Source organism: Nyctibius grandis, chromosome 4, assembly GCF_013368605.1.
Source record: "Nyctibius grandis isolate bNycGra1 chromosome 4, bNycGra1.pri, whole genome shotgun sequence".
NCBI classification, from domain to species: Eukaryota; Metazoa; Chordata; class Aves; order Nyctibiiformes; family Nyctibiidae; genus Nyctibius; species Nyctibius grandis.
Window position 1 is genome coordinate 104,639,606 of NC_090661.1, and position 25,861 is coordinate 104,665,466.

Genomic DNA, 25,861 nt, shown 5'->3' on the forward strand with positions numbered 1-25,861 from the left:
GAGGGTGGCTTTGGCCCCGGGAGGGCACGAACCCTCCGCCGGACCCCGGCCCCAGCCGCCACCGGGGCCGGGAGCTGTAAGCGCGGCGGCGGGGCCGTGCGCGGTGGGTGCTCACGGGTGGGTGGTCACGAATGGGTGGTCACGGGTGGGTGGTCACGGCCGGGCGGGGCGGGCGGGGGGCGGCGGCTGCTTTTAACGCGCTTTGCTCCTCTCCCCAGGGCCAGGCGGCTGCGGGAGGGCGGTGGCACCGGTACCGGCTCCGGCTGCCCGGGCCCATGTCGGGGCTGCGGGAGGAGGCGCTGCCCGCCTGCTTCGCGGGGCTGGGCGCGGGCAGCCCGCGGCCGCGGCAGAAGCGCGGGGGCATGTTCTGCAGCGTGGAGGACGCCTTCGACAACAAGACGCTGAACTTCGCCTCGCTCGGTGCCCCCGGGACCCCCTCGGGCGGGCACCGACAGGCCCCCGGCCCCGGCCCCGCTGCGCCGTCCCCGGCGGCCGCCGCCCCGGGAGAGCTGCCCGCCCGCAGCCCGCAGGTAAGGGGCGGCCGCGCCGGGGCGGGGGCCCCGCACCCCCCTCCCGGCGGCCCGGCCCGGGGCAGGCACGGAGCCCCCGGGGGCAGCAGCAGCCCTCGCCCCCTGCTCCGCCCGGAGCCGCCCCGGACGAGACCCCGCGGGAGCCCCGCGCCCGGGTGCGGGCCGGGAAGGGGCCGGCGGAGCGGCTGCTGGCAGGGGCCGGTCCGAGCCGGGGCGAGCGGCCACTTCTTCGGGGGACACAACTTCCACCGGCCCCCGCCCGCGGCTGTGGAGCCGCTCCCGGCGGCAGCGGGACCGGGCAGGGGCTGCGCGCCCCGTCCCGCCTCTGACCCGCGGAGTGGCCGGGGCTGCGGTACCGACCCGAGCAGCTCCGCTCCGCTCCGCGCCCCTCCGCGCCGGGGAGGCTTTGTCTGCGGCGCCGGGAGCGCGGCCCCGGGCCGGCGGCGGGCGGGGGGAGCCCGGGGCAGCGGCGGGGGGCGCGCACGCGCGCGGGGCCGCGCACACGCGGGGACAGGGACGTGCACACACAGACACGCACGGACACGCGGACACACGCGCAGGCGGAGCGCGGAGGGAAGATGTCGCACCAGGGCAAGAAGAGCATCCCCCGCAGCACGGTGAGGGGCTCCGCGGCGCGGGGGCGCGGGACCCCCGGGGGGCTGCGGGCCCGGCCCGGTGCCGGTGCGGCGGGGCCGGGGCTCGCGGGTCCTTCCCGGCCGGCGGTGATGGAGCGGGGCCGTCCCCCGGGCACCAGCGGGGCGATGCGGGGGCTTTGTCCGCGGGTGGGGGCTGGCGGCCAGCGCTGCCCCGGGAGCCAGCACCGCTGCCACGCCGGGGGTGCGGGCGGTGCAGCCCCCGCCCCGCGGGCTCCGCCGCTGCCTTTGTTGGCCCGGTGGCCCCGGCGCTTTGTCTGCCGCTGCGTGGGGCGCAGCCGGGGTCCCGCCGGCACAGCCCGCCCGGCTGCGGGGGGACAAAGGCCGGCGCGACCCTCACCGCGGCCGCGGGGCTGCCCCGCCGCCCCCCGAACTTTTGTTTGGGCGCTGGGGAGGAAAACGTGCTTGGGAAACGCTTTTTTTTGGCGGAATGGGCTTGGAGCGGGGGGAAGCATCTCCCTGCCCGGGCCGTCACGGACCGCACCGCCCGGGCCACGGCTCTGCTCCCCCCGCCCCGTCGTGGCCGCTCGGGGGGGGCGGCGAGCGCCCCTCGGCCGGGCTGCTGGGGGGGGGGGCCTTCTCCTGGCGCCGGGGCTGCTCAGCAGCAGCAAGGAGAGCTCTCCCGCTAGTGATGCTTTTCCCCCTCTCGTTTTGCTGGCCCGGGGCCGAGATCCCTCGAAAACGTCCCGGTGGCCGCCGGGCGCTGCGGGAGCCGGCGAGGGGCTGCGGGAGCGGGGCTGGGCGTGCGGGGCTGGGATGGGCTGAGGATGGGCCCAGCAAGGGGAGGGGCCGTGGGGCTCTCCCGTGGGGCAGCCAACACAGAAGCTTCTTTTGATTGATTTTATGGGACAAAGGAACGATAAAGCTGCAATAAAAGCCTCGATACATTTAAAACCACAACGCAATTCTCCAATAGTTTTTTGATGCGCCAGTGATGCTCTTTAGAACTAGACCCGGGAACGTTTCCAGGCTGATGTGCATCAGCACGGATCGCTGTGGTGTAAGTGGTCTCCCGGGCTGTGCTGCCACGTGCTCCTGCATCCCTCTGTTGTGATGAGGCCACGCTCTTCATGATGCCCATTTTAGCCTCGGTAATAATTTTTCTCGCAACAGCAGAGAGCAGGAAAGGAATCCTCTGAAATGAGGCTGCAGTCCCACATTTACATAAGTGCCACAGCTTTCTGATTTCTCTGGTTAAAGATTGTGCAAATCTGACAACTGTGCCACTGCCTTGCTTTGAAGTGAGGCAAGTCCTTGAGGCGTTTTCTGCCTCACAAGGCTGTGAAAACTACTGAACGTCAATAAATTACGAGGTTAATAAGATGCACTTAGAAGTCTCTGTAACTGGAGCTGACGGAGGAGGCGGATGCGTGGCTGAGCTGCAGGTTGGCATCCTGCAAACCTTTTAAAACCGCGGCTCAGACCTGCCCTTTTCTTTGCAAAATACAGTTGGCTTTGGCGTAGGATAGTTTGGATATTCGACTAAACTTGTATGATTGAAGGGCAAATATTAAGTCCTAGACTTAATGAAAGTTCATAATGAGTGAAGTAGCATCTAAATAAAGTCATCCTTAAAAAAATATCATTTTTTTCCCATTAGAGTGACCGGCTTCTGATCAAAGGAGGAAAAATTGTCAACGATGATCAGTCCTTTTATGCAGACATTTATGTGGAAGATGGTTTAATAAAGTAAGTTGATGTATTTGCTGTTGTATTTGGTAATGTAATTTCCAAGCGTGATACAGTGCCGTGGGATTGGAACGAGGTTCCTTTCATCATTTTTCTCTTGGAAAGATGTTCCCTTTCTGAAAAACAAGGACAGCTTTTCAGAATAGCGTCGAGAAGGAACTCCCTCAGCGTGCCTCTGTGGCTGGAGGCCGAGCACAGTGCTGACAGCTCGTGCGCTGTCGTGAGTTGTGCAGGAGACGAGCGAGGAGCCGGGTTAAGCTCCGCTGAGGAGCACGGCAGGAGTGTGCAGAGCCCAGCAGCGGGTTTGCATCTTCACGTCAAGGTTGTTGCCAATTAACAGGAGATCTTAATGTCATTTTCAGGCAAATTGGAGAAAACCTGATTGTTCCTGATGATGTAAAGACGATTGATGCCTACGGCCAGATCGTGATGCCGGGGGGGATAGATGTCCACACGAGGCTGCAGATGCCCGTCATGGGGATGAGCTCTGCTGATGACTTCTTCCAAGGCACCAAAGCAGCCCTGGCAGGAGGCACCACGATGATCAGTAAGGCGGAGCAGCGGTCGGACAGACTCCTAAGTAGAGCATTGTTCAGCAAAATACATTGGGCCTTTTATCACTGCAGAGATTATTTACCCTCACAACAGAGAAACGTTAATTTCTGCTGTAGAAATCAAAGCGTTACAAAGCTAATTAAAATGCATTATGTACCTTTCAGCACCTCCTTCCGTTGCTACGCACATATATTAAAAATATATAGCTGCTCCTGCTTCACCTCAGAAGAGAATAAAATAGGAGAAAACTCTAAACACCTTTTAATACATTTTTAATAGCTTTGCAGCTGAGTTTTTCAGCTCTGTGGGCATGGGTTCCATTTTTGTGTTAATGTAAAATAATTTTGATTTCTGCTTTGTTCTTGTTCTGGTCCTGAGGCCCAACGTAGCATTTAACTGCAGGACCAGGCTCGATGAGTCCTGGCGTAGGTCTGTGCTGATCCCATGGCCAGGACTGTAGGGAATAGGAGCAAAGAGAAATGCAGGGACTGATGGGCTGTGCCCCAGCACGCGTGCTGATGCCGTGCTGTGCCCTGGCATGTGTGCTGACGCCGTGCCATGCCCCTACATGCGTGCTGACGCCGTGCCATGTCCCCGCAGTTGACCACGTGTGCCCCGAGGCCGGGAGCAGCCTCCTGGCTGCCTACGAGCAGTGGCGCGGGCGCGCCGATGGCCAGGCCTGCTGCGACTACTCGCTGCACGTCGACATCCCGCGCTGGCATGAAAGCCTGAAGGAGGAGCTGGAGGCGCTGGTGAAGGACAAGGGTAAGGACAGAGAGGGGATGTTCTGGCAATAACCCCACCAAACCCCCACGCCATGGTTATCGCAGTGCAGGCACATGAGCAAGTCGCCATAGGCCAAGCCGTTTGGGAGGTGGTGGAGTCACCATCTCTGGAGGGGTTTAAGAAAAGCCTGGACGTGGCACTTAGTGCCCTGGTCTAGTTGCCATGGTGGTGTCAGGGCAATGGTTGGACTCGATGATCCCAGAGGGCTCTTCCAACCTCATTGATTCTGTGATTCTGTGATGGTTACTGCTGCTCTGCCGTGCTCCTCTTACCCGGCAATGGGCGTATGGGCAGGGGCTGTGCCCCTTCGCTGGTCAGGTGTGACCTACCCGTCCTTTGCCATCAAGGAGAAGGGTGTGGGCAGCGGTGTTGACACCGGTTCACGTCGTAGCAGCTTGTTCATGTGCTCTGACCTTTGGGCAACTTACAGCCGAGTCATGAAAATCGGTTTTGGACACTAAAGAAGCGGTGTTGGGCACCCTGACTGAGGCTGCTCGGTGTGTATTTGAATAAAAACGCTCACATCGGGGCTTATAGGATGAAACTAAGCATCAGGCTTTCTGCAGAGGCTTCGTCCCTGCCTGTGATTCCTGCACCCCCTGCGGTCCCCGCTGGACGGGGCTCGCTGGAGAGCCGGCCACGCGGCAGGGGTCCAGGCGTGGCATTAATACCCATCTCCGTGTTTGGAGCTACATTTTGCTTTCAGATATGGTAATGTAGAGCTAAATGACTTCAGTGTGAATTGCAGTCTTGCAAGCCAGGGCTTAATTGGTCGATTACCATAGAAATGGGCAGTGAATTCCCTATTAAAATGCGGAGCGGCTGAAGTCACGTCGCTGTTGCAGGCTTACACCGGGTATTTTTCATACGTGTGTTCCCATGAAATACAATCTGCTTGTCATTTGATCGTAGTTTGGGATTAATTGTAGCCTCTATCCATGAAAAATACAGTGGCAATTCTCCGTCTTTGCCTCAGTGCTTCATGAATCGTGTTTCATCTTAGAGCTGAATGAGGACCGATGCAATGCTCTATGCGAGTCCTGCGCATCGAGTTCTCAGCTGGGACAATAACCACACGTTTAATTTTCTTTCCTCAAGGTGTGAACTCCTTCCTGGTTTTTATGGCCTACAAAGACAAGCTTCAGTGCACAGATGCCCAGGTAATGGAGCCAGCCGGCGCCCAGTGAAAGCCACCGCCCACGCGCTGAGCGTAAGCTGTGATTTACATGACGTTGGGCACCCGCTGTCTCTTGGCAGATGTATGAGATATTCTGCATCATTCGAGACCTGGGGGCCATTGCCCAAGTGCACGCTGAAAACGGAGACATCATCGACGAGGTACAGCGTTTATATCTGTTTAAATTAAAGGCTGACTAGAGTATTTTGATTTCGGGCAGAGTGCCGACTTTCACAGAGGGGCCACAGTGTCTGGTGGAAGGTGGAGCCGTGCCAGCACGCTTTCAGCCTTCCGCTGGGGCTGCAGATCCAGGAGGGCTGGGTCCAGATGAGAGGAGGATGCTAAAATCACCAGCATCCTTCCAGTTCCTTGCACGCACTTGGGTGTTGTCACAGGAATCTTCACAGGGGCTGCTCAGTGGTTCCCAACAAGTGTTGGGGCTTCTTAAAGGGTGACTGACTGCCCTAAGTGACCCCTCATCTCATTATCTGTCCTGTTTAGAAGTCTTGAGTACTTGAGAAAATAACGAGGTTTGGGACTTCTGAAATAGCACACATTACACTTGGAATATTCCTCTCCAGAAAGGGCACTCAGGGCTCCCTTGCTATTGCACACTTGGCTCGTGTTCATCGTTTTTAATTTTTACCTTTAGAAAAGAAAAAGCTTAGATCCATTCTGCAATGAGATGATGCACGGTAGAGCTAGACTTGCAGTTCTTTTAGCTTACGGTCATGCATGTGTTCAGTCTGGTGTGGCAGGGTCCTGGTCCTTCACATGGGCTTACTGGGACAAACAGGACAGAGGCTAATTCCCACCTCCCGAGATTTTATCTGAGGAACCTTTTCTTCAGCTGGCTGTGAAACATAACGTGATCCCAAGCAGTTCAGTATCTTCAAAGTGTTTCTTTAAGCTGCCAGCGTGATGATGCTCGAGCCCTGGGGACAAACCCTGAGGATATCTGCAACAGGAATACAGCGAAATAAACATCCCCCAAGAGCAGGATCCTTTAAAGCCTGCGAGATCTGGTCCGTAGTGTTGAATAATGTCCCTGTGTCTCATGCCAGCGAAGTGGGGGTCGGTCTCTTCTCCCAGGTAACAAGTGACAGGACGAGAGGGAACAGCCTGAAGTTATGTTGGGGGAGGTTTAGATTGGAGATCAGGGACAATTTCTTCACGGAAGGGGTTGTCAAGCCCTGGCACAGGCTGCACAGGGCAGTGGTGGAGTCCCCATCCCTGGGGGGATTTAAAAGCTGTGTGGATGTGGTGCTGAGGGACATGGGTTAGTGGTGGCCTTGGCAGGGCTGGGTTAGGGGTTGGATTCGATCTTAAAGGTCCTTTCCAACCAAAACGGTTCTGTGATTTTTGGAGCAGCTTCAGGCAGCCTCAGGTCCAGGTGAGACGTCTGTTCCTTCCCTGCAGCCATGTAACACATCTAGCACAGCCTGAGAGTAAGTGGTGACGGGTTTACAATCCCACGTCCCCCAGAAATCTGGCTGGGTTTGAAGAGTGGGGAAGGTCCAAAGGTACCACTGGGACACAGCAGCGCCCAGTCCCAAAGTGTTTCCGCAGCATGAGGTGGGTCTGTTAGGAAGTAGTGCAGCAGGTTGTGGAGTGCCACGGGCATAACTGGTGTCGCCTGGTTTGACTCGGGGATGTCCCTCCCCTCCGGGTACCTCTGAGCGAGGCGTGCTGTCCCCCGCAGTGCCTCGGGCAGGCTCTCCGTGTCACTGACCGCTCTCTCGTTCATCTCCACCCACCTAGGAGCAGAAGAGGCTGCTGGAGCTGGGGATCACGGGGCCCGAGGGGCACGTCCTCAGCCGCCCCGAGGAGGTAACGTCCCCAGCCCTTCGTCGGGGCCGCCCGCGGGGCCGCCCGCAGCGGTGCCCTGAGGGGTTGGCTGCTTGTGCCGCAGGTGGAGGCGGAGGCCGTGTACCGGGCCGTGACCATCGCGAAACAGGCCAACTGCCCCCTGTACGTCACCAAGGTGATGAGCCGAGGCGCCGCAGACGTCGTGGCTCAGGCGAAGAGGAAAGGTAAAGCACTGTTTAACATCTGCATGCTAATTGAGCCTAATTAAATGCATCCAGGAATATCGTTCTAGCTGCAAGGTTTAAGGACTCGTTATCAGCCGAGTGCTCTCACGTTTTAAGGGCGCTAAAACTTGGGGCTGGCTCATCTTTGCAGAGTGTGCCGGAGCGAGCTGCTCTGAGCCGGGAAGGTTTGAGGCAACGTGCTTGAAACTGGGACACCTGAATCTCAGCAGGTGCAGCTGGGAAAGGGAAATAATCCACGTGCAGTTGTCACCGAGATCGGGAATAAAACCTCTGAACACCAACGTAGTATTAAGCAGCAGGCACTCCTTTGTCGCAGCGCTGGAGACACGGGGGAATAGCTCTGCCTACATCACAATTTAAGGGTTTTTATACTCTTTTTCAGTCAAGTCATTGTTACATAAGTTCTTTCACATAAAAATGCATACTATGCTCGCTCTTAATTTTAACCTTTACATTGATTGGTTTTACCCATCACACTATCACATCAATATTCCCATCTTACTGTAATCATTGGTTAGCTCTACTGACCGATAGCCTTGATATTCAAATCAAGGTGGGAAGGGTAAGGGGATTCCAAGTAGCATTAACTGCTGTCCATTGTATTTAACTAGTGTCCATGACAGTCTCCTGACAAAACAGAGAGTCCAGTAACTTACCTAGTGGGGTGTCTGTGGTTACCTGTTTAAGCGAGTCCAGAGGAGGGCGACCAAGCTGGTGAAGGGTCTGGAGGGTCTGACCTACGAGGAACGGCTGAGGGAGATGGGGGTGTTTAGCCTGGAGAAAAGGAGGCTCAGAGGTGACCTTAATGCAGTCTACAACTACCTGAAGGGAGGTTGTAGCGCAGTGGGAGTCAGCCTCTTCTCCCAGGCAACCAGCGATAGGACAAGAGGACACAGCCTCAAGCTTGGCCAGGGGAGGTTCAGGTTGGACATTAGGAAGCATTTCTTCTCAGCAAGGGTCATTAGCCATTGGAAGGGGCTGCCCAGGGAGGTGGTGGAGTCACCATCTCTGGAGGGGTTTAAGAAAAGCCTGGACATGGCACTTAGTGCCCTGGTCTAGTTGCCATGGTGGTGTCAGGGCAATGGTTGGACTCAATGATCCCAGAGGGCTCTTCCAACCTGAGTGATTCTGGGATTCTGTGAAACTTAACAATCCTGTAGTTAACTCTATAGATTCTAAAGCAGAACACACTGGGAACACTGGAGCTGTCGTGTGTCATTACCCGTGGATTTTGGCTGCCATGTGCGAGGAGGCCGTGGGGCACGAGGCCCTCGCTAACCGGTTGCTCTGCAGGCACGGTGGTGTACGGCGAGCCCATCACGGCCAGCCTGGGCGCCGATGGCTCGCACTACTGGAGCAAGAACTGGGCCAAAGCTGCCGCCTTCATCACGTCCCCCCCCATCAGCCCGGACCCCACCACGCCAGATCACCTCACCTCCCTCCTGGCCTGGTGAGTGCCGTGTCGGTCCCAGTGCCGTCGGTGGTGACGGCGGGGGCTGCTGGGGGCCGCAGCCCCTCACCTCCCTGCCTTGGCCCCCCCCCACAGCTCAGCTTTCCCCTTGGGGTGATAATCAGAGTAGGAAAAATAATCTGTCCATCGTTGCACTTTTCCATATCAAAGGAATAAATCTTTGGGTGATCTTTGAGCGAGGAGGCAGGTGACTCTCTCAAAAAGAGTCTAAATCATGCTTTGATGAAGCCAGGGACTGGTTACCAGGTTTTTCCTGTAAGAATCAGGCTCAGGCTGCCCAGTTCCTCCTCCAGAGCCGGAGCGGGGAAGGTGCCATGTCCCAGGGGATGGCCAGGACAGCCCAGCGCAGGGGGACAGTGGCCACTGCCTTGCCGTGCCCCAGGGAAAGGCTCCTGCGCTGCTGTAGTGTTAAAGCAAAAAATAAGGATTTTATCGAAGCAGCGTTGGGCATTTGAGAGATTTTAAAACATGTGAAACACAATCTTTTAGGGCCCATCACCGTGCAGGGTTGTTTCGATGTATTGGGTCAGGCAGCAAAGCCCAGGGGCTGCAGGAGCGTCCTGGGAAGAATTTTTTTGAAACAGGATGAGAGGTGTTTATGGATCGAAATAATTGTAAAAAAAGTGGCATTCAGAATGTATTTTAAAGAAGAAAGAAACATTTCTTAGAATTCCCTGAAATGGGATTTTTTTTTCCTAGAAGGATAAACAGTTGTTAACGAGAGAAAAGCGTTTCATGTTGGTGTATCTGACATAGCATATAAAGGTATCTCAATGCATTAATATTTTCATAAAAGAGGCAATACAGTACAAGCATAGCTCAATCTAGCAGAGCTTTGGCTGGGTTGGTATCTGCAGCCCAGATACGGAAGCATTTCTTCTTTAGGAAGCATTTCTTCTCAGCAAGGGTCATTAGCCATTGGAAGGGGCTGCCCAGGGAGGTGGTGGAGTCACCATCTCTGGAGGGGTTTAAGAAAAGCCTGGACATGGCACTTAGTGCCCTGGTCTAGTTGCCATGGTGGTGTCAGGGCAATGGTTGGACTTGATGATCCCAGAGGGCTCTTCCAACCTCATTGATTGGTTGATTGATTGATGCTCAGCTCTCCTCTTGCCCTGCGGAGGGAGCGGTGCCCGGGGCGGGTGGTGGTGGTGGCAGTGCCACAGGTGCCTCCCTGACCTGCTCTCCGTGCTCTGCCCAGCGGGGACCTGCAGGTCGCGGGCAGCGCGCACTGCACCTTCACCACGGCGCAGCGGGCGGTGGGGAAGGACAACTTCACCCTCATCCCCGAGGGGACCAACGGCATCGAGGAGCGGATGGTGATAATCTGGGAGAAGTGCGTGGTAGGTACTGGAACAACCCCAAGTCCTTGCGGAGCTGCGGGTGCAGACACACGTGAGTGGTGCTCGTGCGAGGGGGTGGCAGCATCCTCATTAATCCATGAGGTGTGACGGTGTCTAGACTCTTGCTAATGAGAGTGTGGCACTCGAATGTCTTCGAAGTGTCTTCAGCAGCTTCGGTGCAGGGATCACGCACCCTTCTCTCACTTGCAGGCACAAGAATCTCTCCAGCACATTTTTCCCAAGGGTAAGGGGTGATGCTCCTCTCCCTGCTGCTTGCAGGAGGCCCGGGGAGGCAGGTGGGGACAGGGCGCCTCTCTCCCTTGGTGGCCATGGCCATGACCGTGCCAGCCAGATGAAGCCTCTGTCTTAGGTAGGCTTTGTTCAAAGATAAATAGAATTTATCTTAATAAATAAGGATGATAAATAGCACTAATTAGGTTCACTTCCAGTCTTTCTTCATTGAAATATCCTCAACCATGTTTAGTGAACGTGAGATGCCTGTGTAGGGTGTTGGAACCTACCAGTGAAGGCCTTGTTTTTCAGAGACCTTAAATTTCACAGAGTCCAGGGAAAATAAACCCCTCCGTTGTATTATTTAGCCCACAGGGACAAGTCTCAGCCCCCCACGTCTCCCTTTTCCCCATGATCACAGCCCTGTCGCAGTGTGGCTCCTCACACCGCACAACCACGCGGTTGGATCCTGTGGTTTCTTCTCCTGGTGCCTGTTCCTGGTGGTGGGCGAGCAGGGGGCCGGGCAGCGGGCAGGGGGGCAGGGCGAGTCTCTGGTGATGTGCTGTCCTCCCTTCCCTTTCTCAGGTCCCCGGGAAGATGGACGAGAACGAGTTTGTAGCAGTGACCAGTACCAATGCTGCCAAGATCTTCAACTGCTACCCCAGGAAGGGGCGCGTCGCCGTGGGCGCGGACGCAGACCTGGTTTTGTGGAACCCCAAGGCTACTAAAATCATCTCGGCAAAAACCCACAACCTGGTAAAATGTTTTTAATTATTTTCTTGAGCGGGTTTTAGAGTCAAAAGAGAGCAGTAAAGCAATATATTTCTTCAGATCACAAAGATCACGCTGTTCATCAAGGTCTGACCAGGGGAGGTTTAGATTGGATATCGGGAACAATTTCTTCCCCAAAGGGTTGTCAAGCACTGGAACAGGCTGCACAGGGCAGTGGTGGAGTCCCCATCCCTGGAGGGATTTAAAAGACAGTAGCTGTGGTGCTGAGGGACATGGGTTAGTGGTGGTCTTGGCAGCGCTGGGTTAACGGTTGGACTTGATGGTCTGAAAGGTCCTTTCCAACCTAAACAATTCCATGATTCTATGAAATATTCATGTGTTTTCTTTAAAAAAATAGAAACGTGTTTTCTTTTGGTCCAGAAAAATCACTTTTGTTTTTTTTATAATGCTGCATTTTTCCACTGTAAACTTTGTTTTTTGGATAGTTTGTTAGTGATAGTAATGGGCATATTTGTAGAAAGTGACATGATTCTACATCTCCCACAAAACAGACCTGACTTTCCATACCTGCTTTGGTGGAAGTCTTGCACTGACTTGGAAGGACAAGAACTTCTGTCCCCAAATGGAGAAGTGAAGCAGAGCTCTTCTGGGGCTTAGAGAGAATTAATTGTTCACGTGTAGTAGAAGTCTAGTTTGCTCCAGGAGTGCTGCATGTCTTTTGGGCAAGTACTGAGAGTTTTGAGGATTTAGTTTCTCCATTCCAGTTTGCTTTAGTTCATCCAATTAGAAGAACGTTGTTAATTGAAATGTGAAGGGTTAGTTAAATACAACTGATGGTGCACGAGGAGCAATGTATACCCAAAACGGGGCTCTGTGTATAGTTAGCCAGACCTTCACCTTCTCTTCTCAAATCTTGACCGTATTTTTTCTTTCCAGAACGTGGAGTACAACATATTTGAAGGCACAGAGTGCCACGGGGTTCCTACTGTGGTCATCAGTCAAGGAAGAGTTGTCCTTGAAGATGGGAACCTGTTTGTCACCCAGGGCTCGGGTCGCTTCATTCCTAGAAAGACGTTCCCTGATTTTGTTTATAAAAGGATAAAGGCAAGAAACAGGGTAAGGAGAATTTTATTTGCAATAATCCCATATTTTCGTCGCAATCTCCCTGCGTTATTGTATTGCCGTTGCTGTTATGGCAAGCCAGCTCATGGAATGGGCAACAGAAATGACATTATTGATGTTATTCCTTCTTAGGGCTTGGAACCTTGTGATGTTGTCATGGAACTGCTTGGGTGTGTGGCTTGGCACATTAAAGACTAATGCCTATGTTAGTATTATAGCTAATAATACTAGTATTATTAGTATTATTTGCCTGTTATAAAGTTATAAAGCAAAAATACAACTTCTAGCAAACTGGTTTTGTTTGGTTTGTATTGGGGTAGAAGGGAGGAATTCCTCTCCTACCTGTATTAGAAAAGTTTACGTTATTGTATCCCCAGTGTCCGCTCTGCCTCTGTCCAAGGCTAATGGATGTGGCGTTCGGTAGTTACTGGAAATACAGTAAGGTGAACCCTTCAGTTCAAAGCCAGCACAGCTTTTCTGGGAGATATGAAGCCGTGCAAATACATAAGAATCCCAGAATCAACCAGGTTGGAAGAGCCCTCTGGGCTCATCGAGTCCAACCATTGCCCTGACACCACCATGGCAACTAGACCAGGGCACTAAGTGCCATGTCCAGGCTTTTCTTAAACCCCTCCAGAGATGGTGACTCCACCACCTCCCTGGGAGCCCCTTCCAATGGCTAATGACCCATCTGTTGGCTCTGGTTCTTGTTCACCTCAGCATAAATCCGTGCCTCACACCTCCGCTTGCTCCCCGCAGCTGGCCGAGGTCCACGGCGTCCCCAGAGGGCTGTACGACGGACCGGTCCACGACGTCCTCACCAGCGCCAAAGCCACAGCTCCCACCTCGGCGTCCAGGATCGCGCCCTGCGCGGGCAAAGCCCAGGCTCCCCCCGTCCGCAACCTCCACCAGTCGGGGTTCAGCTTGTCTGGTAGGGCAGGGGGTCCCCTGGAAGGTGGGGGGTCCCCTGGAAGGTGGGGGGTCCCCTGGACAGCTGGGGGGGTGGGTTCAGGCTCCATGGGGAGCAGGAGGGTGAGGCTGAAGGGGAGGGTGTCACCGCAGCCCTGCCCGGGTCAGTGAGGAGTAGGGGGTTAGAAGGGGTTGGGTTTGTAGAGATGAGCCACACGACTCCATTTCCAGGGAGCAGAAGGATAATTCCTGTGGTCTGTGTGTAAGCAGGCAGCGATTCATCATGGCTCAGCTCAGCATCCTCGAGAGATCTGCCCGGCAGCTTTAGGGGCCGTGGAAAGCCAATGCCCTGCCATAAAATGACTTTTGTGATGTTTTCTTAGGTGGTTGCAATCAGATGGATCACATCTTGTTTAATAAAGGTCCCACATTTTATTATATAGAAACTTTATTTGCAGGAAAGCTATTTATAATGTTTTCCAAAAAAAAGAAGCAATAAAAGTTAAGATGTTCAGGCAAATAAAGCCCTTCCAAACTGTACTATGATAATATAGTGACCAAAATGATACAGAATGAGAATACGAGTATTTCCCCCAAGGAAATGGGTTATGATCAGTGCATGTAAAGCAGCGGGACCCCCCCCAGGGTGCTGCCAGCCCACCCCGTGCCTCTCCTCCTCCCCAGGGTCGCAGGCAGACGACCACATCGCCCGGCGCACGGCGCAGAAGATCATGGCCCCGCCGGGCGGCCGCTCCAACATCACCTCGCTGTCCTGAGGGGCACCCGGCGGCCGCGCTCCCCCCGGGGTCCTGCCAGGGCTGGGGCCAGCCGGGAAGGGGCCGGCGGCTACCCCCAAGCTCAGGATGAGAAGCGAGCCTTCGCCAGCTGCCCCAGCCCCTTCTTCTCATAGGTAGGAAATCGTCCCCCCCCAAGGTAGCACTCCCACCCCGATCTGTCCCCGTCGGTGTCCCCTCCGCAGCCCCCAGAGCCCTCGCCCCGTGCATGCGGGCTGGCGTGGGGCTGGCACGAAGGTGAGGGTGCGTCTGGCTGGACACGCTCCTGCCCAGCGGCCCCGGCTGCCCTCCCTGCCCAAAGGACCCCTCGCCCATCGGCACTCCCTGCGCGGTGGCTCTCCTATGGTCCATTCGCAGTGGTCCCGAGTGGGTCCCTGCAGCATCCCCCTGGCCACGCTCCAGCAGCCACCACCGCTGCCAGGGCAGGACGGGCACCAGCTGCTCCCAGGACCCGGCCCCTGGGGTCTTTCTGTCAGGCTCCGGTTTTAAAGATTATTTATACAGTTTTTCAAGAACCACGTTAAGTCTTATAACCGATAACAAGGCTCATTCGAAGGCCAGTTGCATACGACACAACTCTTTTATAAAGGTGATTAGAGCCCATTTATTATATTTAAAGGTATGTACAGCAATACGAACCTCTACGCCACGAAGCTATGCATGTCCCTCTAACAGAATGGCTCGCCATTCGCTTTCTGTTCCTTCCTTTGAATAAAGTTTGTTGGAAACCATAAAACAATAGAAGTGGTTCATCCATCTGAGTCGATTTCATAGAATCATATGGAATGGAAACCGTTCTGTGGTGCTGTGATTTTTGTGTGCTCTTCCTGTGGGGTTTGATGCGTGAGGGTTTCTAACATCAGTTCATGACTTGTAGGTTGCTGTGCTCCCCTTTGACAAGGGCCCCGCACTTCAAGGGAGATGTTGAGGTGTTGGAGCGAGTCCAGAGGAGGGCGACCAAGCTGGTGAAGGGTCTGACCTACCAGGAACGGCTGAGGGAGCTGGGGGTGTTTAGCCTGGAGAAGAGGAGGCTCAGAGGTGACCTTAGTGCAGTCTACAACTACCTGAAGGGAGGTTGTAGCGCAGTGGGAGTCAGCCTCTTCTCCCAGGCAACCAGCGATAGGACAAGAGGACACAGCCTCAAGCTTGGCCAGGGGAGGGTCAGGTTGGCCATTAGGAAGCATTTCTTCTCAGCAAGGGTCATTAGACATTGGAAGGGGCTGCCCAGGGAGGTGGTGGAGTCACCATCTCTGGAGGGGTTTAAGAAAAGCCTGGACATGGCACTTAGTGCCCTGGTCTAGTTGCCATGGTGGTGTCAGGGCAATGGTTGGACTCGATGATCCCAGAGGGCTCTTCCAACCTGATTGATTGATTGATTGATTGATTGACAATGAGAAGAGGCTTGTTACTAGTTGTGTAGGAATAACACAGGCTCCTGCCCTTCTGCTTAGCCCCGGCCCACATGCCAAGGGCTGCTCCATCACACTCAGTGCTTGCAAATAAAGGTGAAACACCACCAACACCGGTGCTGGTGCGACATGGATGCAGTGAGAGCTGCTGTACCGTGCCTGTGAGGGGCAGGTTTTCCTGGGGCAATGCCCTGCCTTGGCCCCCAGCTCTGTCTGAAAGCCGGGCACAAGAAAGGGAACAAGAGTTGTGGAAACACGAGCAAGCACCTGCTCCAGAGGTGGAAGCTGAACCCATGCGCTTCGGCAGCTCTGGATACACTGACCTGCAAGTTAAATATGAAGGAATGAATTATTACCTGAATTCACAAATTTAAACCAAGAAGGGATTGATTTTTTTTTTTTTCAGTGGAGTTTTTTTGCTTGTCTGACCTGACCTACATCTCACAGCTTAATGCAATGACCTGTAGTAAACTCTGCATCAGACATCTATGGGAAGGCATTTGTTCATACACTTCATTTTAAACACATTATTTAATTTCATTTGTTGGTTTTCTCCTTTTTCCTGCAACTGCACCAAGACTATTGAACATCTATTTATTTTCTTTCTAGTTTTAAAGTGATGGCAGTGGAAACTACGTACATAAGGAATGGGAAAGGGGATAAAAGTTCCAGCCTGCTGGCAGCGACCTCTCCCAGCTGCCCAGACACCCAGGGGGTGACAGGGCTACCCTTGCCCTCTGCAGGGAGGGTTTGCATTTATTCCTTGTGCCAGGGAGCTGTGGGGCACGGAGCCGGCACTGCCGCCCCAGGAGCTGGCACTGCTGCCCCAGCCTCCTCGTGCACACACGGGGCTGAGCGCGTCCCACAGCTCTCCCAGGGCCAGAGATGCTGGATGCTCTGGACGCAGCCAGAGCCGCCGGGAAACGAACCCACCCGGGGCACAAACCCGGGCTCTGTTTGGCTCTAACTCCTTCGGACAGCTTCCCCGCGGGCTCTGGGTCAGGCACATGCAGGCGAAGGGGACTGGGGAGATGCTTCGTGCCTTTTTCTCCAGCTCAACAACCTAGAAATGACAACAAATACTCAGCCAGGTTAAAAATTACACATTTATTACTCCACGTGTGCAGTGGCTTCCCCCAGTATCTGCAAAACCACAAACTTGCCCTAACTTAAACATTCTGTGACATGGCAGAACTTTCATGCAATAAATTACAGAAATGTATCAACATAAAATACAAAGATATACTCTACGTATCTTTCCACTGAAATAATTTTTAAAAAATACCCTACCAAGGCATCAGGATTTCAGCACTGTCCAATGTCAAGTCCATATCATTGGCCTTTTTGCCATTATTTTATTACTCTCATCCTCTTTTTGGTGGGGTGTAGAGTAATAAAGACTTGGCAAAGGAGAAACATCAGGACTTGATCTCGCATTTGTTTTCGATGCAAAATTCCCAGTGAAGTCTGTGGCATTCAATGGAAACACTTAAAAACACGCAGCTTTGCAAAACTTCATGATACAACTGATAAGAAAACAACCTTATGGCAAGGAATTTAAGGGGAATAATTTATGGGCGATGGAGACTTTTCACAGCCAATAATGGCACAACCTGTATAAATCTGTCATACAAAAAAATACGTGTATTTAAATATTTATATACAGAAAATTATTGTATTCTGGTTGCAGTGGAGATGTAAACCAGAGCCACTAGTGACTCCCTTCAAGCTCTGCACGATGGGGTTGGTACCAGGAGCATCTCACGCCTTCACTGTGAGTTCTGCTCACCCCTGGGGGTGCCTCAGGGAGGAAGCAAAGACATACCTGTTTCTTACTACTTTTCCATTTTTCAGTTACTCTTTTCTGGTGATTTCTTCCCCAGGGACTAGGCATGAACAAGCATCACTCAAACCCCGTCCCCAGCAGGCACCAGTGACGTTACGCCCGTGCATTAAAGATCAAACCCGAGCACTGCAGTTGTATCGCACTCGCGGTGTCCCCGCCGCTCAGCGCGACGATCCCAGAGCTCCTGTTGCTTTTCTCAGCGATGAAGGGTCGGGAATAGACTGAGGCAGAACGTGGCGTGTCCCCGGGGGACGCTGGATCTCAGCGGGGCTTCCCCAGCAGCACCTGCCCCGAGCTGCTTCGCCGGGGAAGAAGCAACCACCCTCCCCAGGGCCCCCTGGTTTCTGGGAGCACTTCTGGGGACGTTGTGCACAATTGACCCAGGAAGAGCAGTGCTGGAAAGGGAACGTAAGTGACCGACACAGAGGGGGTTTGGGGCAAGAAATATCAGTTTCAGAAGCGAGCCACAGAATCAGAGAATCAATGAGGTCGGAAGAGCCCTCTGGGATCATCGAGTCCAACCATTGCCCTGACACCACCATGGCAACTAGACCAGGGCACTAAGTGCCATGTCCAGGCTTTTCTTAAACCCCTCCAGAGATGGGGACTCCACCACCTCCCTGGGCAGCCCCTTCCAATGGCTAATGACCCTTGCTGAGAAGAAATGCTTCCTGATGTCCAACCTGAACCTCCCCTGGCGCAGCTTGAGCCAGCTCCTCCCTACACACCCCAACCTCGACCACAAAGGGCCAGTTGTCACTTATCCTAAAGGCAGTGATGAAAACATCTCATTAGATGCATCCCACCAAACTGCCAACACCTGTCCTGGAGCTTTTGGTGGAATAGGATCTATCCACATCTCCTATACGGGATGTTTTGGTCCAAAAGCAAGCAACATTCCTTGTCCCTCTGACAGGCCAAACTTTTGCCATTATTTACAGAAAGACGATAAACAGTGAGATGGAGTTTACTGAAAACAAAAACCTCTCCACACCGGTGGAGTAAATCATCAGTAATTTGTAATTCCTGAATAATTACTTGGTTCTGCCACTCGTTCTGCTCCTCCTGCAGCCGGGGGAAGGCGTGGGGACAGCACTGATTTCAGCCCTCGCTCACTGAGCGGCTGCAGCTCCCCTCAGCCCGTCATTAGCGCAGCCCCTAACGAGGCGTGGGCCATGCCCGTGCCCAGCCAGCATCCAAGATGCCGGACGCCCACTGCCCTGGGCAGAGCTCCCGTGCCCAACAGCATTCACCTGCCTCTGTCCTGGCAATACCCGTGCAGCCGGTACCAGCGTGGGGCTTCCCCCCCTGCCCCACGCCTGCACCCCTGCACGCCTCTTTTAAAGACTTCTGTGAAAACTCGGTTCTGCACAATCTAGGCACGTACTAATTTCCACATAAAACTGTGGAAAATAAATGCGTCGTGTCATTTTTTGTATAAAATCATTCCATACCAATTGCACCTTTCTATTGCATTCGCAGAAACCAAAAACCACAGCAAAATTTGTCCTGAAAGAGCCTGCATCTGTTAAAACCATTTTGGATCCATTTTTGTGTTAGGAATACACAGTAAGGACGCAAACCCTGCAGTCTCCTGAGGTCTGGCAGCACACAGATGTCGACAGTTTGAATGTGAACGCAGCCCTGACGTGGCAGGACCCACGGCTCCTCTTTAGCAGCGGTCACCAAAAGCCACTCCACGGCAGATTAAGCAACTAATATAGTGACAGCTCCTGAAACAAGAAGAAAGGCAACATCCACAGCTGGGAACAGAGATCTCCTGTCTTATTAAGAAGTTAAAACAGGTGTTCATAAATTATATACAGTACTTTACACTGAAAATAAAGCAAACCGAAGGCTGAGATGAGATATTCCCCTTTCACAGCCCAGCAGCGTTGCAAGGCACCCACTTTGTCTCTGATAACATCTGAACCTGTGACCATCTGCGTCCTCCGAGCCTGGACAAACAGCCCCCACCCCTCTGGTCCGTCCACTCAGCTCCTCACCCCTCGCAGCAGCTATGTGAAGAGAGCGAGGATTTTAAATACATTCTGCATTTTAGTTCTGTGTTTAATCATTACCCAGCCCAGCAGAATCCATGGAGTGCACAAAAAACATTTGCCCCGAGTTGGGGAAGAAACTCTGACAGGTGACGAGAGGACGAGGACGTGCCTGGGATGTCCTTACGCTGCAGGATGGAAACAGCTCGAGGCTCCCAGGAGGCTGGTGCCACCCGCCGCAGCCCGGAGAGGCCTCGGGGCTGCTCCATTCGCATGAGGATTGCTGGTCCCATCTCCACGAGGACTGCTGGTCCCTACGGCAGCCTTCACGCACAGGGAACGCCAAAGTAAAATTTAAACCACTGTTTTTCAGCCTTGCTCCCCCTCCACTCCTGCTCGGTGTCCTCCCTTGCCGTACCCAAGGACGTAACTTCTTTCCTTGTCATCTTGCTGTATTAAAATCATGTGCAGATCAGCGATCTGACGTTAAAAAAGAACAAGTGAAGAAGTCAATCTGCCTCCTCCAAGTTGCATAGCAAGTACCTTTACCCACGGCAGGCAAGCAGGGCGCCGCGCCGGCGAGCCGTGACGTCCAGGGACGCGGCTCTGTCAGAACCACCCGCCGTGCCGCAGCGTGGCCGGCCCAGCCGTGGGCTCCCCGGTCCCGGAGCACAGCCCGTGTGCCCGGCGCGCCCTGGGAGCGGGTTCTCGGCGCGGTGACCCTCGCCCGGCGGCTCGGCCTAGCTGCTGCCCGCCGAGGAGCACACGGAGCTGCACATGGTCAAGTTGGAGGGCTCGGACTCGGCCTCGGCCTCGGCGGTGGTCTCGGGGGGGGACGCAGACCCGCTCCTCTGCTCTTGGCCCTTCTTTAGCCTGTGCGGAGCAGAGGAAGCAGGCGTTACGCGGTCGTCCCCAGCCCAAACAGAATCAACAAGGTTGGCAGAGCCCTCTGGGCTCATCGAGTCCAACCATTGCCCTGACACCACCATGGCAACTAGACCAGGGCACTAAGTGCCATGTCCAGGCTTTTCTTAAACCCCTCCAGAGATGGTGACTCCACCACCTCCCTGGGCAGCCCCTTCCAATGGCTAATGACCCTTGCTGAGAAGAAATGCTTCCTAATGTCCAACCTGAACCTCCCCTGGAGAAGCTTGAGGCTGTGTCCTCTTGTCCTATCGCTGGTTCCCTGGGAGTTGCTCTAAAAGCAGGAGGGATGGGAAGACGCAGTGAGGGAACCGAAGCAGTGTCACATACGTATGTTAAACCCCAGAAGTGTCTCTGCAGCATATTTTATTTGATGGTAGTGATGAACAATCCCTGATCCCATCTCCCTATTTGGTGAGCACTGCTTTTTCACACAGAGGCAGCACCTGAGCTCCTCAGCTGATGCCAGTCACCCAGGGGTAAGCCGGCAGCGAGATGCTCCCGGCCGTCAGGCACTGGCACGCTGATTCCTAAGGGAAGCCAGGAGAAAAGAGTATTTTTTCCTTAAAAAAAAAAATACCCCGCACACTCACTTCTCTCTGTTAAAGATGACAAAGTCTTGCTGGATAGCTTCGAGGCATTCCTGGAGATAGTCGTTCTCCTGTTGAAGAAAAACACCACGTGGATGAGCCGTCCCCTTGGCACAGCGCTGCTGCCCGGAGCATCACGGCGCTCCCGGCTGCACCCACGGAGCCCCCAGCCATGGACACCACAGCGGCTGATGGGACCTACAGCTGCCTTCATGGCTTCCCCCGGAGCTCCAGCTCGTTTCCCTGGGTGTGCTGGCTCTGAGAGTGCTCTCTGCCTGCAGGCAGGACAGCCAGCGTGGGGCAGGGAGCAGGCAGGGTCTCACCCACCTTGCTGCCCTCAACCCTCTTGGCAGCAAAGCCTCGGAGAGGTATTTGCACATCTGCTTATTCTAGTTTCTTCCTCCCTCGCTTCCTGACCTCTTCAGCATTTATAAGTCTCATCGATCGCAGCATTAACCCCCGCTGCAGGGGGAAGGGACCCATCGTGGTTCATCAGCGCAGACCACGAGACAGGCAAAGCCCTGACCTCACTGCGGGGAGCAACGTCTGCTCCCTTCGCCTGGGGCCTGCGCAGCTCGGAGGCACCGCGCCGGGGAAGCGGGGATGGTGGGTGCTGTGTTCACTCCCACAATGCTCCCCAGCACGCTGCCGTCCCGGCACATGCCCCTTACAGACCCCTGGGGTCTGCAGGAGCCAGGACCGGCTCTGCTGCACCAGGAGGGGGTTTGACTCTGGGACGTGTCTGCTCTGTTGCATTTGTCTCCCCAGTGATATAAAAGCACCCACAGTGAAGGGGAGAACCAAACACATCTCACTTCATTTTCCAGAGCATAGATTAGAAAGAGTTCTATCAAACTTATGTCAGAGGAACGTTTGGTTGTTGGGAAGACTCCATTGGATGAATGTTTCTACTGAAATAAATCTGCAGTCACTGCTCTGCCGCAGTAACTCCTGCTGCACCCCCCAACCTCAGCAGCTCAGCCTTTCCCCCAGCTCAGCCGTTACCCCAGGCAGCACTTACGGACTGTGAGCTGTCTTTGCTGTTGTCCCTTGACTTGCTCTTCGCAAGCCTCTTCTTCTTCTTGTGCAGGGGCCTCGACTCCAGGATCATCTCCTCCAGCTCGAAGGTGGGGTCGCAGTGCAGGCGGCCCTTCTGCCGGGACACACGACAGCGCGTTAGGCACAGCACGGACCCTCCCGCAGCAAACGCGCCCAGAAGTGACTTCTCTGCCAGAAAGGCTCTGCTGAGTGCAGCGGCTCCTCTGACGATGAGAGGTGGAGAATGGATGGAGAGCAGCCCTGAGGAGAGGGACTTGGGGGTGCTGGGTGACGAGAAGCTCACCATGAGCCCGCAACGTGTGCTGGCAGCCCAGAAAGCCACCCGTGTCCTGGGCTGCATCCCCAGCAGCGTGGCCAGCAGGGCGAGGGAGGGGATTCTGCCCCTCTGCTCCGCTCTTGTGAGACCCCCCCTGCAGGGCTGCGTCCAGCTCTGGGGCCCCAACAGAAGGACACGGAGCTGTTGGAGCGAGTCCAGAGGAGGCCACGGAGATGCACAGAGGGCTGGAGCCCCTCTGCTCTGGAGACAGGCTGAGAGAGCTGGGGCTGTTCAGCCTGGGGAAGAGAAGGCTCCGGGGAGACCTTCTAGCACCTTCCAGTACCTGAAGGGGCTACAGGAAAACTGGAGAGGGGCTTTTTACAAGGGCCTGGAGTGACAGGACGAGGGGGAACGGTTTTAAACTGAAAGGGGGAGATTGAGATGAGATATTAGGAAGAAATTCTTTGCTGTGAGGGTGGTGAGACCCTGGCCCAGGTTGCCCAGAGAAGCTGTGGCTGCCCCCTCCCTGGCAGTGTTCAAGGCCAGGCTGGACAGGGCTGGGAGCAACCTGGTCTGGTGGAAGGTGTCCCTGCCCGTGGCAGGGGGTTGGAACTGGATGGGCTTTAAGGTCCCTTCCAACCCAAACCAGTCTGTGATTCTGTGATTCTACAAAACGGCCCCAAGACACAGACCGCTCCCACTCACGTTGGGGACGAAGCCCGGCTCCACCCGCTTCTCGCCGACGTCGCTCCAGACCACGCCAGACAAGTACGCCGAGGCCTGAACGTCGGCCAGGCAGGAAAAGCGATGCTCGGGGTTCACCGTGAGCAGCTGCGAGAGAAAAGCATCCCCGTCAGGGGAGGAGGAGAAGGAGCCCGGCAGCACCCTGCCTCCCGGGTGCACCCGGGTGGTCCAGCCACACAGCAACCTTCCCATCAGGGAAATATGTAACAGAGTATGGAAAAAAAACACATTAGAAAAATGTTCTGGAGGTTGTGAAACCAGACAGCCAAAAATGTGGCACCACGAGTGCTCGGAGCAGCGTGGGTTTGCTCCTGCCGTGCCTCCCTACGACGCACAACCCTCCACGGCCCGGCACACTGCTCCCCGTGCGGGGACAGACCTTGCTCCCCTGCACAGACGTGCATGCCCCCAGAGGCTCATCGCTCCAGTTCCAACCTCCACGTGTCCCACTTTCACACCACTTCTGCGACACCAGGGGACACTATTCCATTTATCACAGACACCAATTACTAAGCACAGAGGAAAAAAGATGATCACTTGATCCACCGAGACACCAGTCTGGGGACAGAGACGAGTTTTGAAGGCATTCAGCACCGTGTACCACGCTGTACGCTCGGCTGACTTGAGTTACAGCTTCCAGGAGTGATGGAGGTGTGCCTGATGTGGAGGTATGTCTGATATGGAGGTACCTCTGACATGGAGGTACGCCTGATGTGGAGGTACCTCTGACGTGGAGGTACATCTGACGTGGAGGTACCTCTGACGTGGAGGTACCTCTGATGTGGAGGTACCTCTGATGTGGAGGTACCTCTGACATGGAGGTACGTCTAACACAGGATCTGGGTAAGGCTTCCAGAAAATGCTGTACCCAGTTTCCCCCTGTGAAAATCTTCCCTGAAGCTCGGCTGGTGCCACCTTTGCAGCACGTCCCCAGCGCCCCGTGCGCATCCCTCCTCTCCCACGCGCGGGATGCTCGTGGTGGGCGAGTTGTGCCCACCTTCACTCCTCTCTAGGAGCTGCCCCCCTGCCTGCCCGTGCCGCTGCCACTGGCGCCAGAGCCGCACCCCTCCTCTGGACCAGTTCTTGCCATTTTCCCAGAGCATTTAGAATTTGAGGCCCTGGGCACCCACAAACGCAGCACATACGGTCTCCCAGCTGATGGACACCTACAGTAGGACCTCTACAAAATGCCCATCTGTGACTGTTTCCTTCAAAAAACCACGGCACAATTCCAGGCACACTGATTATCGGTGGCTACAGCCCTTCTGCAGAAAATAAACTCAGCACTGAGTGCTTTTCCCGTGCCAAAGGTAACTACCCAAGCAGCAGGTAATGGTGACCGTACCCACAGCCCACCAAGTGCGGGGATGCCTGCAAAGGGCACGGGGTAAAAGACCACCTCGACCAGCAACTGCTGCCTGGGGGAGCTTTTCAGGCACTATTTTCAGCATAAAATTACCTTCATCTTTAAAATGAAAAGGGAGGAATTCCCAGTTCCTGAGTAAGACTGGCCCAGCAGGAGGAGATGCAGGTGTCCCCTGGCACCGCGGAGCCCCGGGGCTGCCCCGGTTGGCAGGGCTGGGCTGGGGCACCCCCAGCACAGGAGCCCCCGCGCTCTGGGGGTGCAGGGGGGTCCCTCCAGGCTGAGGGGGCTGCGGGCATTTTCCTGTGAGACGTTTACCTCCCAGCGCGTCTCCTGGAGCCCAGCAGATGGCAACATGAACTCGCCACGGTCTGAACTAGCAACGCTGCTTCTCATTAAAACAAAACCTCATTATGTAAATTGTCCAGCCAACATTAACTTACACCGGAGCCACTCATTTGCTGTCAGCACCATGTATATCTTTTTCATGGCACCCCCATTGGCTGCTGGTCTGAGCTCTCGAGCCAGCAGAAGCTCAAAGAGCCTCCACCCCAAACCAACCCCTTTCTCGTGGTCCCACAGAGCAACTTCCCCCCAGAGCAACCTCCAACCACAGAGGGGGATGCTGGAAGGGGCAGTTCGGGCACAGGCAGGAGTTTGACTTCACACCAAAAGCAGTCTTCCTCCTTCCCTTGCTATCAAACATAACGCAGCTTATTACAGGAGTAATAAACAAATAAAACACAAGATTCATCTGTGCTTAAGCCTGAATAAAGTCATAAAAATTAGTCCTATGTCAATTTTACATTATTTATTAATGTGCTGAAAATTTTCCAGCTCGCACACTGCAGCTAACGAACCACCCAAACTATTTACCTTTCTTAGCAGAGCAACCATCTCTTTGGACCACGCAGACGAGTACTGGACGCTGACAGTGCTGAAGAGCTGAACTAAGGACTCCACGGGGTTGTTGGAGTGGATGTCATACGGTCTCTGGGGGAAAAAACGGAACGATGAAGCAAAAACTCCCTCCCCTCTGTGCAGTCACTCCAAAAGCGCGTTCGCAGCCCGCGGACCGCCCGGAGCCCTACCCAGCCCCGCAGCAGCTCGTAAGCCATGATCCCCAGCGACCACCAGTCAACCTCGAAGGAGTAGCCCGTCCCGCCGTTCAGGAAGGAATGGAAAATCTCCGGGGCTGCACGGAAAGGGCAAAACACAACAGGTTATTCGCCGACTTCAGTGTTCCTATGTCAGTATTTCATGCCGGTCAGTGTGTAAACCTCAGGGCTGTTTTCATGCACCAGTGCCTGAGGGGAGGCTTTGCAAGGCAGGGTGAGCACCAGCAGCAGTGGCAGCAGCAGTGACAGCAGTGGCAGCACCAGCAGCACCAGCAGCACCAGCAGCAGCAGACCTGTGTGCCAGGTATGGGGCACACGCGGGCAGAGCCCTCCCAACCAAGCGCGGGATGCACCGAGCGCCAGCGGGGAGGGCAGGGCAGGACAGGACGGGACGGGGAGGGTGTGCTGGCAGCCACTCATCCACGCTGGGGGTTTCACTTTTCAGGTGATGAGGCTCCACTGAGTGACTTGGGCGCATGCATTAATGTGCTAAATTAATTAATTCCGTG

At 54.8% G+C, this 25,861-nt stretch overlaps 2 protein-coding genes across 7 annotated transcripts in view; one reads left to right on the top strand and one right to left on the bottom strand.

Annotated features, from left to right (window-relative positions):
• The first annotated feature begins 275 nt into the window (after nt 1–275).
• Nucleotides 276–14,025, top strand: DPYSL4 (dihydropyrimidinase like 4). 2 transcript variants are annotated; one of them, XM_068398035.1, is made up of 14 exons: nt 276–530; nt 2,784–2,872; nt 3,235–3,419; nt 4,028–4,192; nt 5,312–5,373; nt 5,471–5,551; nt 7,152–7,220; nt 7,303–7,423; nt 8,738–8,894; nt 10,114–10,255; nt 11,072–11,242; nt 12,155–12,334; nt 13,100–13,271; nt 13,934–14,025. In XM_068398035.1, exons 1-14 carry the CDS (start codon nt 276–278, stop codon nt 14,023–14,025), a joined length of 1,941 nt encoding a protein of 646 aa, XP_068254136.1. The 2 variants fall into 2 exon arrangements, with proteins under 2 accessions (XP_068254136.1, XP_068254137.1); XM_068398036.1 differs by lacking the exon at nt 276–530 and adding an exon at nt 1,109–1,147.
• Nucleotides 14,026–14,657: 632 nt separating this feature from the next.
• Nucleotides 14,658–25,861, bottom strand: part of STK32C (serine/threonine kinase 32C) — a 70,647-nt gene continuing 59,443 nt past the window's right edge. For 2 of the 5 annotated variants that reach the window (XM_068399046.1, XM_068399044.1), the window contains 6 exons: nt 25,326–25,429; nt 25,111–25,227; nt 22,833–22,958; nt 21,834–21,965; nt 20,816–20,883; nt 19,348–20,171 (listed from right to left, as the gene is read on the bottom strand). In XM_068399046.1, the coding sequence (XP_068255147.1) occupies nt 20,039–20,171; nt 20,816–20,883; nt 21,834–21,965; nt 22,833–22,958; nt 25,111–25,227; nt 25,326–25,429 (680 nt within the window). In that variant the 3' untranslated portion in view covers nt 19,348–20,038. Of the gene's footprint in view, nt 15,060–19,347; nt 20,172–20,815; nt 20,884–21,833; nt 21,966–22,832; nt 22,959–25,110; nt 25,228–25,325; nt 25,430–25,861 lie in introns of those variants that run through there. The other 3 variants (XM_068399048.1, XM_068399045.1, XM_068399049.1) reach the window with 3 other exon arrangements.